The sequence below is a fragment of the Perca fluviatilis genome, chromosome 19 (assembly GCF_010015445.1).
Source record: "Perca fluviatilis chromosome 19, GENO_Pfluv_1.0, whole genome shotgun sequence".
NCBI lineage: Eukaryota > Metazoa > Chordata > Actinopteri > Perciformes > Percidae > Perca > Perca fluviatilis.
Window position 1 is genome coordinate 16,059,698 of NC_053130.1, and position 17,877 is coordinate 16,077,574.

Here is a 17,877-nt window from a genome sequence, read left to right on the forward strand (position 1 = left end):
ATAAAGTACAATGATTGTTTGAAAACACTTCCTAACATTAAGTCGTTCCAGTTAACTATTAACTTAACCTTATTGCACAGTGCAGAGAAGGTCAGCTGAACAACAACTATAAAATGTGTCTGTCTGTGTAGTTGGAATTTACAGGCTAAATACAGTACAAATATGGAGAATAGGGTTTCCAACAAATACATTAATATTTACTTGTGTTTAAATGTATGTCTGTGAGTTTTTCCAGTCATTATGGTTTAGGGACTTCTCTCACAGAAATTCTTCTTGTCCAACTATGTAACTGCTATAGACCAGTGGTTCTCAAAGTGGGATCCATGGACCCCTGGGGGTCCTTGAAAGGGTTCCAGGGGGTCCCCAACAAAAAGGGGAATCATTTATTTTCACTATAATTACATCCATAAGTAACACAATGACAGATTGTATGACTATTTTGCTCATGGGTTTCATTCACTTTCTGTAATAACACTAGCCTCGTGAGACTGTCCTGGGGCCTGTTTCACAAAAGCAGAATATATAAATCCAGGATAACTGATAAAGCGAGGCTTGACCTAGTCTAATCTGTGCATCCTAGCTTGGTGCGTTTCACGAAGGCCAAGCCAGGCTGAGGAGGAGCGACTAGGTCGAGCCAGGCTGAAGTAATTCAGATAGATGCGCGTCCACGGCTTTCCTCAAAAGACCGCAAGGTCGATCACAGATTTACTGATGCCAAAATGGAGAATACGCATTGTATACTTTATACAGAGTGAGCAGCAGCTTCTTGTGGAAGTATGATGACGTGAAACACATTATTTGTATAAAAAGAAAAGAAACACGGCCGCTGTAATGAAACAGCGCGGAGGCAGACGATCACGGACCGACTGAATGCGTAATTGTAGCCTAAATATATACATTAACTGACCACTGCTCTGAACTGAAACCGTCATAATCATTCCATTCAAGGATTAGGCTACTAATCATTTTCACAAATTAACAGTTGTACTCTTTGCCTTAAAAGTAAGCAGAAGATAATGTTACCCAGGAATTTTACAATGAAGATCAATTTTTTACAACGCTAGAATATGATGCGTAAATATCTCTTTCACTCTGTTCCTCCCTCTCTCTCATGGGCTAAAATATAAGTTTCCTAAGTCATATTAACTTCCACTGCTCGCTTTTAATGCAAAGTGTACAACTGTTCGTTTTTGCAAATGACAGTGACTCATTGAATGGTTTCAGTTAAGAGCAGTATTTCATAAATGTATATTTTTAGACTATCATTCAGTCTGTCCGCTATTATCTGCCACGCTTTTTTTTTCGCGTTTCATTTCTTTATTTTTTATAGAGGCAGAGTTTCCTTCTCTACATATTATATGCTTTGCTCCCTGTATATATGGACATAGAAAATAAAGACACTGAAGAAATTGGACTCTAAAATCTAGAAACTATGAAGATAATTAAGTGATAAATTCCATGCACACTGTAAACATGAATGGAACAGAGTATATTCATCAGTCAAAAACCACTGAGGTGTCCTCTCCCTGTTACATGAATGTACAGTAGCCTACATCACTAGATAGTTACTGGTCCAGTGAACTAAGACTATAATTTGGGAGGATTGTACAATTAGGATATGTTCTTAAATTGTACAATCCTCCCAAATTATATTCCCAGTTTACTGGACAACATAAATTGTGTGCTAAGAATGCCAAATACAATGCACATGGAAGTGGAACAAACATGATCCTTATGTTAAAGAATAAAAAAAAAATTAATCAACTAAAATAATTCAAGGTGCATTGGTCAACTATAGAAATGTACAGCATTGTATGTATTGCCCTCAGTAACAGACTTCATTTAAAACACATCTGAAATTGTATCAGCCTTTTCTAATTATCTCAACAACTGCCATAATATATTCATCAAACTTCTAACAACGATATGAACAGCAGTCTTCATACAGCAATATAACAGTAACAATGACTGTCACATGAATAATTATAAATAAAAAAATAATGGTCACAACTTTAAATAATAACAGGACTTAAATAAACAGCAATATGCACCTGTTGTATTTTAATCCAGGCTGATAATAACAATAGGGTAAAACCAGTGCTGGGTGATCAGAAAAGGCTCCAGGATTAAATAAATCCTGTCTGTTAGCCTGGTCAGGACCAGGCTAGCTGTACAGCATAAATCTCCATGGTGATTTATGTGCCTCCGCTTCCGTGAAACCGAATCAAGGCTTAATTCATCCAGGATAACTGGGAAATCCCGGCTTAATCCCTTATCTTGGTTTTATGAAACAGGCCCCAGATCTCGCGAGCTCCAGTTTTCCACTCGCAGATCAGTCTGGCATCTTGAGATAGAGAAAATTTGGAGCTGTTTGCCAAACGACCGGGCCAATCAGCGTTGGTTTTGAGGCGGGTTAGGTGGTGATAGACAGATGGTTTATCCAATCAGCTAACCAGTATTTTCAGACAGCGGTAGCCCTAATTCTGTTAGCCGCTCGCTAATGCTTTTTTTCTTTTGGAATATGGACCGGGAACCTGAAATGGTGTCTTTTATTCCTAAATTCTCGTTACACAAACGGCAAATATCCTTTACCGACATGGTGCTTGCTTGCTGAGCTAACGAGCTATGCTTTGCCTGCAGCAGCAGTGGCGGGCTTGTGGTTGTATTTTCATACGCTTCGTGGATCTGATTGGTTGATTTGGCCCGTCTGTCACCAACATAGGTGATAGACAGATGGTTTATCCAATCAGCTAACCAGTAATTTCGCCCCTTCCCAAAAGATCTCCAACGGAAAGTTCCCAGATGGATATGCCGAGCAAATGCGAAGCAATCCATCTGGCGGAGTCAGGTTATAATAACACATCTTAAAGAAAAAATTCTATAAGGTAGCGGACCCTGGGACAAAGTCTTATTAGATGGGGTTCCGTGGTCTAATGTGTGGCAGTTTAGGGGTCCTTGATGTGAATAAGTTTGAGAACCACTGCTATATACTACTCAAATAAATATATGACATTATAATTACAAAATAAATTAATAAATTAATTAAAGGTTAATGTGGCTTGGGAAAGGGAAGTTTGGGGTCCCCTGCTAGAGCTGCTGCCCCCGCAACCCAACCCCGGATAAGCGGACAAAGATGGATGGATGGATGGATTAATAAAAAACTTAAATAAATGATTATATATATATATATATATATATATATATATATATATATATATATATATATATATATGTGTGTGTGTGTGTGTGTGTGTGTGTGTGTGTGTGTGTGTGTGTGTGTATTGTCTTAGAAACTTTTTTTTTCAGTCATCTCTCCTCGACACTAGCCCTCTCTCTTATCCTCCCTCTTTGGTTGGTTTGAATCATTAATATCTCTACAGGCTGACAGAGCCTTGTCATCTGCTCTGACCCTGTGATGGTAGGTTACCTATGGAGAATAACCTCCCTGCATGTCTCCCAAGGGCATCTTCACATTTCATCATGGAAATACCCTGAACAAAGTCCTTTTACAGGGAGGTAGACACAGGATGAGATTGGGGCCTCTTGTATTAGAGTGCTGGTGCTCTCACCGGAAAAAGGAGCTCTTATTAGGGGTTAGGAACAGCTCATTTTACCCTGTATTAATGGTCCCATAGTAAGTTATTAAGGGCGATGTGATATATTTTGTGTTTTAATAATTTGTTTTCTTTTTGCAGATAAGCATTCTAACTTGTTTTATGTTCTTTCGAATTATATCTGATGTTTTTTTCTTAAATTTGAACGGAGATATTTCCCGTTCCGTGTCAGTCTAAATGTGATTCCTGCATCCCCTCCTTATAATCCTCAGGTGTTGAAAACTTGACACAGGCTTTGCCATCTCCCCTCATCGCCATCGCCATCATCAATTTGTCACGGCTCTTTGCGCACAGGTCTTGTCTGTGCCCATATCCCCCCTGTCCTTTCTCACCCTCCACTTAGGTGCTGCATGCATGTCCTTTTTGGCTACCAGCTCAGCCCTGACATACTGGTTCCTCTATTCCTGCTTGCCTGTGAAAGGATCTGTTGTCATCTATGTATTCCAACCATTATCTTTTGACGTTTCTCTCCCTCCCAATGAAAGACAGAGTGTGTCTGAAAGCTTAGAGAGATATCTGTGATGCTGCCAGAATGACAGCTCTGGCAGACGGGTTGTATCTCCTTTCGTGCTATTTATATGTTGTACTTATTCTTATCAGCTTTGAAGGTTATTACATACAGAACATATCACCATTAAATCTGCACCACCATTAAATCTCAGTAAACACGGCTTCTTTTCAAGTTTTTTTGATGTGAGCATTTACATATTAGAATGTGTGTCAGTTTGATTATATGACGGTTTACACACTTCCTTAGATTCTCTGTTTGTCACTTTGTCAAGGATAGGCCTACAAGAAGACCTTTTAAGGCAGCGGTACGGTTCAGTTTTAAGTTAAATTGTTGTTTTCTCACAGGTACTTTGTTCTGCACAAGTTGCCCCAGCTGAAGTTTCTGGACACGAGGAAAGTGACCAAAAAAGAAGTGATGGAGGCGCAGGCAAGAGGAGCATTCATGAAAGTGGTCAAACCCAAGTCAGAAGCAGTAAGTTAAGCTCTGTTTTTTTTGTGTGTACACTGTTTTAAATAGTAGTCCCTCTGAAGTCTTGAGTGGATTTGTCACATTCATCCCTTTCTTCCCCTTTCTATTCTTTTCCTTTATCCGTCCTTTTTTCCTGTGCATGCTTGACTGTCAGTCTCCCTTTATAGAGGTCCTAGTGCTGTGGCCCTTTTGTAAAGAGTCTCTCTTTACTATTGCTCAAAGTGTACGTGTGTGTGTTGTATCTGAGTGAGTGCATGTGTGCGTGCGTGCGTGCGTGCGTGTGTGTGTGTGTGTGTGTGTGTGTCATTAAATGTGTGTGACCACGGCCTGACCTGATTCCGTATGCATGAGCCCAGATCAAAGACGACGGGCGGCTGTCCGGTCGCGGTTGTGTTGCCAAGTGTGACATGGCTGGCGATTGGAGTGACAGCTCACGTACATGCCGCTCACAATCGCTTAATTATCCCGAGCCTGTGCACTTATTCCTCGCCCTCTTGTTTTGTGCCACACAGACTAATTAGAGTTTGGGAGGTTCATAGATATACCCACTTCCCCCCCCCCCCCCCCTGTCTTCAACTCCTTTGATAATGCAATATAAATGAGTGGCTTTTGCCTATATTTGATTTCATGTAATTGTAAGGTCATGAAATACTTACTGTGTGGATCAGCTAAGCTTTGTCGTTTTGAAGGTCTCTGGGGCTCTGACAGTGAGCCTGGGAAGTAAAAATGGATCCAGAGTAGCAAGAGCAAAGGCATCCAATGACAAATCAGAAGCATGTGAGTCAATGTCGGGTTTAAAAGTGCACAAGGAAAACAAAATATTTATTGTTTCAGACAATCAGCTAAGATAGTGTACTCTTTTAGTGTCAGTTCATGCTATGCTTTGTTCTTGATTCTTCATGCAAGTGGCAAGCGGGAAAGCAAAACATTGAAATAATTTAACCTCAGTCTGGCATGTTTGGTAGATGGAGAAAAGTGGAATGAAAACACTGTTCATCCACTTTATATAAAAAGAAACTAAGGACCTTGACAATGCTTTTTGGCAGGGTAAAGTCACTTTATAAGATTTTATTTACATAGCTTGTCAGTGAAAAAGAAATGTTTGCCTTTGTCGCCACAGCCTTAGATGAAAGGAGAGATAATCATTGATTCTAGCTGACATGATGTGTGTGTTTTTCTGTCTTTGTGTCTTTGAACCTGCTGTATATGATTATTTATTCCCTATGCAAAGTAAAAGGTTACAGCTTTGATGAAAATGCGTCTACCTCCCATTGCACACAGTATTTTGTGCACCTAAACATACTTTTGCTGTCCTATTCACAGTTCCTTATTAGCAGTGTTTGACTGAGTCTACACAATAAAAATAATTTTGCCAGGACATATCCCGTGTCTAGGCTCTGGGATGTCACAGCGGCATTTCCATAACATTTGTTTTGAGTTAGATGAGACGTGATGCGTCAACTATCACGGACTTGATGAGCCATGAGTACCTCCCGGCTCTAATTGTTCACATCATCAGAGTGATTGTAAGCTGACCAATAGTACGGGCCACCAATTAATGCAACGTCTGCAACAGAACAGAAAAAACGGGGAGAGATGATGGCATAATTAGATATTTGTGTTTGCTTTTATGTCGGGTACAGCAGGGTGTTGCTTCTAACAGTGGCTCATAGTACAGTGTCTGCCTTTTGCTTCATTACAAAGGAAGGTAATTAGCTGTCTCGCTGTCGCTTGCGCTACCATTTGAGTCTCAATTAGTGCAAGTATTGGAGGAACAAATGCAGGACAACAGACATGATTGAAAAGGTTTATTTATAAAAGTTTATTTGCTTTGCCTACAGTTATTTTCCTTTAAGACCTTTCTATGAGAAACCTCCTTCCTGCTGTTTACAGTAGATAAATTGAAACCACAGAAACAGCAGCAACTGCAGCATGGTTATAGTGACACATGCCCACTTATGACAGCATAAATCTAAAGAAAGAGCCCCTGCTCTATCAGATCATTCCCATTGCATGATGTGCGTATTGGAATAGTTAATGGACTCGCTATGAAAGAGACAGTGCTGAACTTTGGAGACCTCTCTTGAGTCATATCGGAGTGGATCGTGACCACAGTTTTAACTCCTTTTCAATCATGCCATTATGGCATGGCACTGAGTGCCGCCACATGGTTCGGATAAAGCAGTTATGGTCTTTAGCACAATCTGAACGCCATAACTTTTCATACATTCCCAATGTTTTCCATATTCAAATCACAACCAGACAGTCAATTGCCGGTTGTTTGCAGGAAAAGGTACACTCACGCAAAAAAACCTATGACGAAATTTGTGAGTGCAGAATCAACAAAAAGTAGTAGATGTCACAGAGTCAAACCTCTACTGCTAAGACAACATTGTGACAAAGAGGAAACACAGAATTGTCCTCAAATAGAATAGCCATGCCCATACGGTCAGTGTAACGCTTATCAGTTAAATTTTCTAAGCACAAACATTTGGAAAAACAGAAAAATGGGTTCAAATATCAAATTTTTCATTGTTTTCCACCATGACAAATGAGGATCAGAAATTCAGAAAGACCCAATTTTTTAATTTGTCAAGGGGGAAAAAAATTTAAAATTGGATATTGGAGCCCATTTTTCTGTTTTTCCTAATGTCCGTTTGTGCTTAGAAAATTTAACTGATAAGCGTTACACTGACCCCATACACTTAGGATTTAATTGTTATTGTTGATATATTGCCTTTATGCACTGTTGGGCATGATACCCTAAGTGGGTAACACTGAGCCATCTCTGACTTGTCCTTATGTTTTGGTGTTTGCTTCAAACTCCGAAGGAGGTCATTTTCTCTTTCGGATTTTTGGTTATCCTGCATTTCTGAGCGGAAAGGACAAGTAGTTGGACAGAAACAGAGGCAAAATGACAAAGACAAGAGCGAGTGAGAGAAAAATATATAAATACCTGAAGTAAGCAAAACAAAAAACACAGTGGGGACGATTGAAGTGTTTTCCCAAAACCATAACACTAAGCAGAGTCAGAGTGGGAAAGCCTTGAGCTGTATTTTGGGAAATTGGGCGTGTTGGAATGCTATAATGTGATAATTCTCTTTGAGGATTTAGAGGTCATGGAATGAAATGGCGTTAAACCACGTAGAGCCATTTGGACTGTGATGGGCTGCCTTCGGAAAATACATGTGGTACTTTTTGGATTGGTTCCTCCACCTCTCTCCACTCTGCCACGGAGCCCACATTATGCTGTCGAACCCTTGGGTTAAACTGGCCATGTCTATCAAAACACTATGACAGCACATTCTGTTTTCAGATCCCAAGCACTGCTAAAAAAAAATGCATAGCAAATTTAACTAGTAGAATAACATTTACCCCTTGCCACATGTTTAAGAGTGTTTCACAGTGAATGAAGTAAGTCTATGGTCCCCCTCACCAAGCACAGCTTGGTAGCTACGCCACATCCTTCTGTATAATGTAAAGCAGACTGCATTGCAGGGTGGCTTGAGCCAGCTCCTGGGTCCCATGAGTCTCTGCACACAGGGTAACGGTTCTTCAAGAGAATTGACAATGACAGAGCCAGGAAAGTCCTCAAGTGGATCTTTTCAGTTCTGTTTTTTCTTCCCCAGACACTAACCTGTTTTACTCTGCAGCAGACAGCAGTTCATTTTAAGTTTGCACCGAAGGGAACAGGCCAAATCTAAAATAGAGTGCATGGGTTTAGACCCATGATTGTGCATTATGTGATGCGTGATTGTGTCTTTTTTGCAAATCAACTCTGGAAAAAGGAGGAGGCATTTTGCTATAGGTTGGTTGTTTCAAAAGTCTCAAATGTGCCCTGTAAAGTATGTTGCCATGTTCATCTCTTCTCCAGAGTTATGAGTTCCCTGAAGCTCTCAAACATAACAAACGGCACGCAATATAGCGCTTTGTGAATGTGCCTTCAGTGGGTTTGCTGAATCATTTTACCGAACAAATTTGTCCTCAGAGGAAACTCAAAGAATATGGTTCTCAACAGGGGAAGGCTATATTACCCAACAGATTGCTGTGGAAGCAAGTTTATAACCACTCTTCACTCTCTGCTAGATTCTGTATTTGCACCAGCTATTATACATACAGAACACTGATTTGTCACCTTTCTTTCCTGACCCATTCCTGAATCATTCCTTAATCGGTATGTTTACAGTAGGTCGAATAAGGACAGCAGTGCGGATTGTGTAGGCGTTGTGGGCAAACCATACTGAGTGCCTGTCTGCTTTATGTTTGGACAAATAAACTTGCTGGCATATTGTGATCTGCGTGCTTTCAAATAATGTTCTTCCTCCCATCTTACTTAATGTCTTGTTATCTGTTAATTACATCACTTGAGACACTGCTGTTCCCTGTCTTTTAATGACAACATATTCTTAATGTAAAAAACAGCTGTTTATAATCATTTGGACGTGTTTAGTTTGTATGTTAAAACACACCGTTGTTTATGTCGCATAATTCCTTGGAGCCACGTGTTCATTCTCTCAGCTATGTGAGTCTGTCTGTCAGTATCTGAGCTGTTTGTGCCTCCATGTGTTTTTCTGTGACTGTTTTTTTTTTTTTTTACTGCTGAAGTACACGCCTGTCCAGTGTTTGGACCGGTGCAACAGGCCCGGTTCTGAGCGCTCTGGCAGCTTAAGCTGAGGGGTCAAGCAGGGGTTATAAGCCGGGAAAACAACAGCAATTAGAGGGAGTGACTCAAACTGTCCACATAAATCATCCAGGCCCTGCATATCATAAACACACTGTAAAACTTTAAAGCACAATTAATTGTAAGTAATAGCGCCAAGATTGATTTATTGCCTGTTTCAAAGCCTGGAGACACGGGGTGCATGACCTGAGTGTCACGATGCTCTCGCAAGCAAAAATGATTGATGCATTACTCATTTTTGGCTAAACGAAGAGCATAAAAACAAACATGTTTTTGTAAGGGCTTTTATGAGACACTGAAGTGGCCGCGTTGCATTAACTGATTTTCCTCTCCTTCTGCTGGCATGCAGTACAGAGAAGGAACGCCTCTGTGGTGAAGCATTTGTTGTCTCGACGTCTCTTGTGTTTAGCGGTGGAGTTTGAGGCCTGTCAGAAAACAGGCCAAGGCTGGCCAGCAATAATGAGATGTCTCCCTCTCCCATTTTGATATAAAGTTTTCATAAACTTTGACAAATCATGCGATCGCTCACGTAACTTTTCTGTTCTTTTTTTTTATCTGTATAATGTAAGTCTTTGTTAAGTTTTTATTAGTGTATTAATATTAAGTGCCTGGGATTGGCAAGCTACAAAGCTTTTGCTTTTTACACATACTGTTCCAACTAGATCCTTTATTAGCCTTTGGGAAGGGCCGAGTTTTTATAGTGATTGTGCTGTTTTCAAAGTTCTTTTAAGACACAGAAAACTACAGGGAAATAACACACTTCCAGTTTCCAGTATCATTGAACACATCATTTTTTAGACATATGCAAAGAAAAATCTGCACACGCAGCCCTACATCTCACAGTCATTATGTTCCACTGTAAAACTGAGCTATCTCTCATTGCATGCCAAGGGGTTGCAAAACTCTACAATCACTGTACATGCACTGTGGCAACAATATGATAGCCACTAAGGCATCTCTCTTCAATTACACTTATAATCAAATGATGCTTTTAGCTATTACATAGTGCAGCGTCCCAGTGCATTGGCCTATCAGTCCAATCAGAGCTAATCCTCACTGTTGGTCTCTTTGGTGACAGGAAGATGCTGCTAGCCTAATGAGAGACAGCTGGCTTAGTGTTTTCTGTGCTCTATAAAAAAATATATTTTTTCACCCCCTACTCCACCGGGCACAGAAATGTGCCAGACTTTAAATCTCTTGAAGAGATCAGTTATTTCTTTGCCTGTCTCTTTTAGTTAATGTTGACAGTACACATTGATCATTATTTCAGCACTCACATGTATAGTTTACTTCTAGTTGATTGTCGTGCACCATCTCAAGGCAGCTTTGCTTTAATTCACATTCAGATTTTTATCAGCTAATTCAAGTTAAGTTGTTGTTGTTGTTGTTGTTGTTGTTGTTTATGACATGCAGATGTTGATATGCTATTAAGAAAGTTAATGAATGTTAGAGCTTAAAATCTGTGCTAGATGAGGTGGATAGAGTCTATACACAAGTGTCACTTTTGTTTATGATTTACCATAGGGTCCAAAGGGAAATTTGTACTTAATCAGTGTGAAACCCATACAGGTTTTTCTCATTAAATATGCACAACCATGGTGGCATTGGACTTTTCTTTTAATCCACTAAACCAGTCGTGTCGGTTCCTCAGTAAAGTGTTAATGGAGTCTTCTTTCACCAGCGACTTTCATGAGCATGCAACAGAGGACAGCACTAGAGCTGAAAGTCCCTCCACTGAAGTTTGTGCTTACACAGACCTTCTTTGTGGTTTTTAGAGCTTGTCAGAAATGTCAAGCGCAGGCTAGAAAAAGTATATTGTTTCCAGCCACTTGGATTCCTTTCTTCCTGACATCTGCCACTCTGCCGAGATGATAAATTCTTGCCTCATTAAGCGTGGGTGTGGGATTACAGGCTGACAACACATTAATCACTGGGCTGGGTGGCAGCAGCCCCGCACCAGCTACAGGCATTGTTAACCAAACTTTTATAATGTGTCACTCTTCTCCCTGACAGCCCATAATCAATCATCCTGATTGGCAGGGCTGATAGATTACACTATTTATACTTTGTGTAATGAAAGCTAGCGTTTCCACCTACTGTCGTGGTGGGGACGATGATAGGCCACACCGTCCAGTTGAATGGGAACACACACAAAAAGAGACGGGGAGAAAAGAAAGGGTATAGGCAGACCTTGGAGCTGCATTGTGAACTTTAAAAACAGACACTGTTAAGCTCCATGGTGGGTGGGTAGTATTCTGCGAGTCTGTATTGTTCCCCCTGCACGGTATAGCTTAAAGGCAGTCTTCACACCATCATTGAGCTTTTGTCATCTTTGTCGCTGGCCGTGCTCTCGCAGGTAAAACTATGTTTTGTCTGCGGTGGGATTCGGTTTCCCCGTGACCCCGTTGATGAGGTGAGGTTTTGTTGTCAAAGCCTCTTTTCTGACAGATAGTGAATGATTTACACATGTATAACAACAAAATGACAGGACACCGTATACTGTATGTGTGTACTTGTCAGAGTGCAGAGGTCGGTAGGATAATGGATAATGGATTTCCCTGCTTTAGAACTATGTTACATCGTTTTACAACCCCCCCTAGCAGTCATTTTTTGCATGGGAACTTGTGGATGAAATGACACACTGCTGGTAGCCTTTAAACATAATAAGGTTATGTTTCTTTTTTGTTCATTTTCAGCCGTACGTCTTTGTCTGGAATTAGAGATGTCCTCGGCACACCGAGAGAGGATATTGAATATGAGCCTTCGAGAGGCTGCCAAGCGTTGGTCCAAAAAAAAACAGTCCATGTTTTTGACAGGCAGTAAATCTGAGATGTTTCTTATGAGACAGCGTGCTGTCAGAAAATTAGTTAACTAGACCATATTATGGAGAGCCAGGTAATTTACCCTCAGAGATGCAATCGCAAATAACTAGCAGGACGCCGCATCCCTGACCTGACATTGCTTTGTGTATAATGCAAAATCTAGTGACATGCTCAATGGGTTCTGTCAGCTGCAGGATTGAATTCTCTGCCTACTGCGTCTCAGTTTGGAGCATGCTGGTCAATTATTTCTGAGGCTGTCAGTGCGTAGGGAAACACTGTTATTTAGTATGTGTTAACTTGGCATCATTAAGACACTCACCTGACAGAGAATAGCACACCTGAACATTATTTATTTTGATTCCCCGACAGGGGTAACCTTCAAACATGTTGACCTCTCCCTATTTTTGCGTTTTGTGAAATTCCACTCGGTCCATTAGAAACGGGAGCTGTCGAGACGGTGGGGAATCAAATGACCGTGAGTCGTCTAATCTAACAAGGTAATGCGCAAGAGAAGCTTCCATTTGTTTGGACAGATTGCTCTGATCACATGGTGGCAGTTCAGTGTCTATCCACGCTTGCCGAGTACATTGCTGTCCACACAACATCTTTAAAGCACATACAGAAATGTCATATTATCGCAGATCCATGTTTTTGCCCGCAAGCACAGTATTGAACACTCAGAAATGGATGCAGCGGTTTTATGTTGCTGTGTATTCCTTTTCAAGTGGTCCTCGAACAGAAACACTATCTATGCAATCTTTTATCTTCACTTTGTGTAAAAAGCCAGCTCCATTGTACATGCATGTGAAAGAACTAGCTAATGGATTTTTCGAAGTTTAGAGAGCTCAACAATCAGGTCAGAACATACAGTTACAATCTTTCTGACTAGAATCTCAATGATGTTTGGACCAGATGACTAAGACAAACAGTGAGGTTTGGACAAAAACAGTTTAAATTTGTGGGAAAAAATGAGAGTTACCATTCTACCCATCACATCTTCCAACACCACCATCACCTCCACCACTAACCAGCCCTGGTGATGAATGGGAAACCTGATCGAGTAAAGGCTCAGCATCGCCTCTGTACAGCAGGATGACAGGATTAGGAGGTGACAGCCTCTGTAACAACATCTCTGCATTTATCTTTTCCTACTCTCTATCTTTCAACCTGTCTCTCTCTCTCTCTATCTCTCTCTCTCTCTCTCTCTCTTTCTGTCTCTTTCCTCTCAACAAGTCAGACTACTCTATAATTAATGTCCCTGAGGGCTACCTGCAGGTCAGGCAAAGGGGGTGCTGTTGAGACAGGTAGTCTTGACACCTCCAGCTTTGTAGCTTATGCATGCGGGTGGGTAGATGGCTGAGGAGGGCTGAGAGAGGCCAATGATGAGGGCTAGAGCACGTTTAGGTTGGAGGCTAAGACTGAAGGAATACTGTAGGTTGAAGGAAAACGGGTCTCGCTGTGCAACCTTTCGACCTGAGAGACAAAAGGGATGTTTTTTCACAGGATTTACCAGTCAAATCTGGAGCATTAGGGGCTTAACCTGTCAGGAGAATCACATTTGAGTGACAGAGAGGCAACAGACAGTTTCAATACTGTCAGCAGCACATGCATTAAGCCTACTTTATGTTACATAAATTGTTAAAGGATGGTTGATATTGAGTAGGAATGGTTTTAAAGAGCACTGCACAAATATAGGCTAGGCTTTATTGCATCTGGTCTAAATATTCAACTACTCAAAAGTTTGTGTAGCAGTCTTGTTGATGTGAATTCAGTCTTGCGCGTTTTGGCGCGCTGCCTATCACATTCCTTTTTCTCTCTTTCGCTTTTCTGTTCGTTTATAAGTTTAAAGTATGCCCTTACACCGTGCACCTCTCATATGCATCTGTCCAAAATCCACACACTCTCTCCCACTCTGCATTTCACAAACACAGCAGCCCTTTTTTCTCTAACAATCACACTCTGAATAGCCACTCATCCCTGCGTTTCTTTACTGGTGGAAAGGCGTTTTCCTTTTCTTCTTTTTTTCCTTCTCAGGTTTTGAATAGAGGGAGTAAAAAGAATGAGAGAAGCATGGTGATGAACACGGCGATGGGAAAATTGGACAGCGATAAAGAGGAAATTAAGTAGAGATGGAGGAGGTGGGGGGAGACATTCTTGTTTAGCAATGGAAATATGTGAAAGAGTGAGGGCTGCCCAGGTTGCACTCGAGGTCATTGCGGGGGCAGAGGGTTCAAGTGACACTCAAACAGCATTCTTCTTCGTCATTTATGGGAGTGTTGGAGAGGGCTGTGAAGGATTGGCATACAGCTACAGGACACATATGGGCAGCGAAGTGGGTCAAGGTCCTTGACGGCACAATATTTCAGTGTCACCAATCTGCAAAGAACATATGATCTTTGTTGGGTTTTGTTGTTGTGATGAGAGCTTAGATAAAGTTCTGATTGGAATGGTTTACCTTGGTCTTTTAGATATATCTCCTCTTTTCACCAGTTTAAGATGTCTCTTCTCTTCATGCTTGATTTTGTTTTGTTTTTTTTAACTGTCATCTAATGGTTGGAATGGGGAGGATATGGGTGGTTTTGGTGTGATGGAGAGCTTTTGTCTTTTGTCTGTTGGTAGATATGTATGTTTGCAATGTATGTTTTTCTTGAGGTCCCCTCGAAAACGAGATGGCACATCTCAAGGGTTTTTCCTTTTTAATAATACATTTGTGAAATTTGTGAAAGTAAAGTGATCCATCTTCTGGAACATGTGATTAAAGTACAGCATCTGTACATGCTCAAACAAAGAATATTAAGGCTGATCATTTTTTATTAGCCTGGCTTTTCTTTTCTTTTTGTGTCAAATTATTTGCATTCTTAATTGGTTATCAAAGGCGTTATAACCTCTGACAGTTTCATTCAGTTTCTATTTGCAGATGGTGTTCAGTTGCAAGCTGACAGATTCGTAATTCCTCTTCCCAGAATAGGTCTAATTTCTATGCACTGTACCATACTTAAGAAATTGAATCAGAGCCAATGAGCTGTAAAGGTCTGTAATAACATATCCTGTGAGATGTACCGTAAGTCATGATTAGTAACACATATTTTATTTCAAGCATAACTTCTCCAGGCAGTGTGGCACAAAGGTTTGTCATTTCATCAAGTCTGATTAAGTGAATACAGGATGTACTGTACTGCGGTAGAGGCTGGCAAGCAAAGCCATTTGGAGACACAATGGATCTCTTTCTCTTTATTACTGTTTGTCTGTCTTCCCTGTTCTCTTTTACCTCACAGTAATAAACTCCCAGAGGTGTCCACAGTCAGACAGTGTTGACCTTGTGGCACACAACCCATTTTGTCCCATTCTGTAAGATCTACCTTTCATTTTGTTAAGACCTACAACTGTAACCCATAGCCCAGGCATTTAATATGATATGATAATAGGTATCCCCTGGGATCACCTGATATGCTGTTTCCATGCAGCAGACAGATGGGTAGGGCACAACGGGCATCACTTCCCTGCGTTTTGCCTGCCAACTGGCAACGTCAGTCAATAGACGTGTTCGTTGTAACCTGAGAGATGGGCCGAGCTGCGGCGGCTCCCACTTTCATCACACCTGTGCTAAAAGCGCAATGAGGAGCAGCCTGTCCATCCTGTCCATCCCCCCCATGAGGGAATATTGAGATGGCAGTGGATCAGATGGGCTCACATCCTGTCAGACTCATCAGATTTCAGGACGACTGAGTGCTTTTGTCAGCTAAATTCCAGACGTCTTCTTTCTGTCTCTCTAGAAGGCTTTTCAAAGATAATGTGTCTCAGGACTTGACCCCCCTCAAACAAAAGTACCACTTATACTGCACTGGCTCTAACTAATGCTAATGGTGTATGGTACATAATTCATGAGTGTGATCAAAATATGAAGTCCTAGCCCACAATCCAAACCAAACCAGCAGGCCAGAAAGAGGGAGACGACAAGTCGGATGCTCGTTTCATGAAAACACCCTTGTCTTCAGATCATCCTCTCATCTCCTCCAGCTTCTCTCTTAGTGCCCTCTGTCACAGATGTCATTCTTCCCTGACACCTGTCTGCCCTTCCCTCTTGTCTCACTGTCCCGTCTCCTTCTCTGTGGGGTGGAACTGTTTGTTTTTGGAGGTTTGTTTATGGGGGGAAGGAATACCCTGCTGCTCCAGGCCGCCTCTAGTCTTTCAGCTCATCACACGGAACATGACAGCCCTCCTTCTCTTTGGTGCTGAGATGAGCTGTTTCTCCTGTCCCCATGGGGAGTCAACATTTTCTGCTTCGCTCTCTCCTTGAATTTCACTTCAAGACAGCGGATCGATACTGTGTGCACGAGCAAAAGCTACCTGCTTTAGGCCGTGTAGACAAACATTGTGTAATTTTGCAGTGATGTGGTTCGAGGTTGTATACCAATTCATTCCAAGAGGAATTAATGTTTCATTGAATGCAGTTATTTCTAAGTACGTTTTTTCACACATGAACTGCCCTTGAATGAAAATCCAGTATTAACTAAAACAGGCTCTTTTGGAATTATCATATTGATGTTAGAGGCAAAAATTTACAAATTGTACAAAAAGCAAATCAGTGGTGCAAAGTTTTATTTGCTATCATATTTTCATTAACACTGTATAATACCCATGTAATCTGCACTGTTTGGACACTAGATTGTAATTATTGCAATGAAATTAGGCCTCAGTTCTGGTAAACATGAGCAGTGAAAGGACTGCAAATGTAAATGATGTGAAATCAGACACTGACAACTTGTAACTTGTAATTATGCTGTTTTGCTGACACACAGTGTAATTATGTTGCTTACTTTGGCAATGATGTGTTAAACACTCAAGCCATTTATAATGTCTCTGAATTAAATAGGAATTCAGTACCCTTAAAATGCAGTGTATTACAGTGTATTTTTGCATGTATGTCTGTCATGGCTTCCCCTTATAACCAAAGCCCAGACCATGTTATTTGCAGAAAGGGGAAACTTGGAAAATTGTTAATACCAATAATCATACTGGGTGGTCTACCACTGGCCTTCTAAGGCCTCCAGGACTCCACCCAGCAAGCCAGCTCCCAGTTTCACTCTTTTTTGGGTAGCATATTTCAGTCCTTCACACTTTTCCCTCTTTCTAGCATTTAGGTTTCTCTTTGGAATATATCAGCACATCAGATAACCTCAAGGTATAACAGTAAAACCTTGAGTTCACACACGTATTCTCAGTTGTTTTTGTATGGCTGGTGTGTGCAAGTTGTGTGTATTTCTTCTTCTTTTTTAAAGACTGAATCAGCTGTTCATACAACCTTCTCACATAGCTTATACACACATGCACACACACACTACTCAGCCCATTTGCACGGTAGCAAACACAAATTTTTGCACACAAAAACACTCACACACCTAAAGAGGGGGCTGTGCCTCCGGGGGCCACGTCAGTTACCTGCTGACACACAGGCTAGTGATTGATGAGACGCCGGGGGCGCTGGAGTAGACTTTGTCAGCTGCTCATAATTTATACATCTTATCTCCATCAGAAGAAAAGACAGAGTGCCGCGTTGTGTATATGGAGATGAAAACACTGGGCTTGTTTAGGCAGCGGTGACAGGGTAGCTGCTAGCTGTTAGCCGTGGCGCAGAGTGATAACTCAGATTGCTATCTGTTAGCTTTCTCACCAGGTCCCTCTGTGGCCAGAGCCTTCACTCTTTGCCTGTGACGAATCCTCTGTCAGTCATTCTCACTCACTTTCATTGCCTCTCTCTCTCTCTCTCTCTCTCTTTCTCTC

The 17,877-nt window shown here is 41.2% G+C and overlaps 1 protein-coding gene across 1 annotated transcript in view; it reads left to right on the forward strand.

The window, feature by feature from the left end:
* lrmda (leucine rich melanocyte differentiation associated) overlaps positions 1-17,877 on the forward strand; it is a 216,906-nt gene that overhangs the window by 146,936 nt on the left and 52,093 nt on the right. Inside the window, exon 5 of the mRNA XM_039784726.1 lies at positions 4,470-4,596. Coding sequence (XP_039640660.1) covers positions 4,470-4,596 — 127 coding nt within the window. The remainder of the gene's footprint in view (positions 1-4,469; positions 4,597-17,877) is intronic.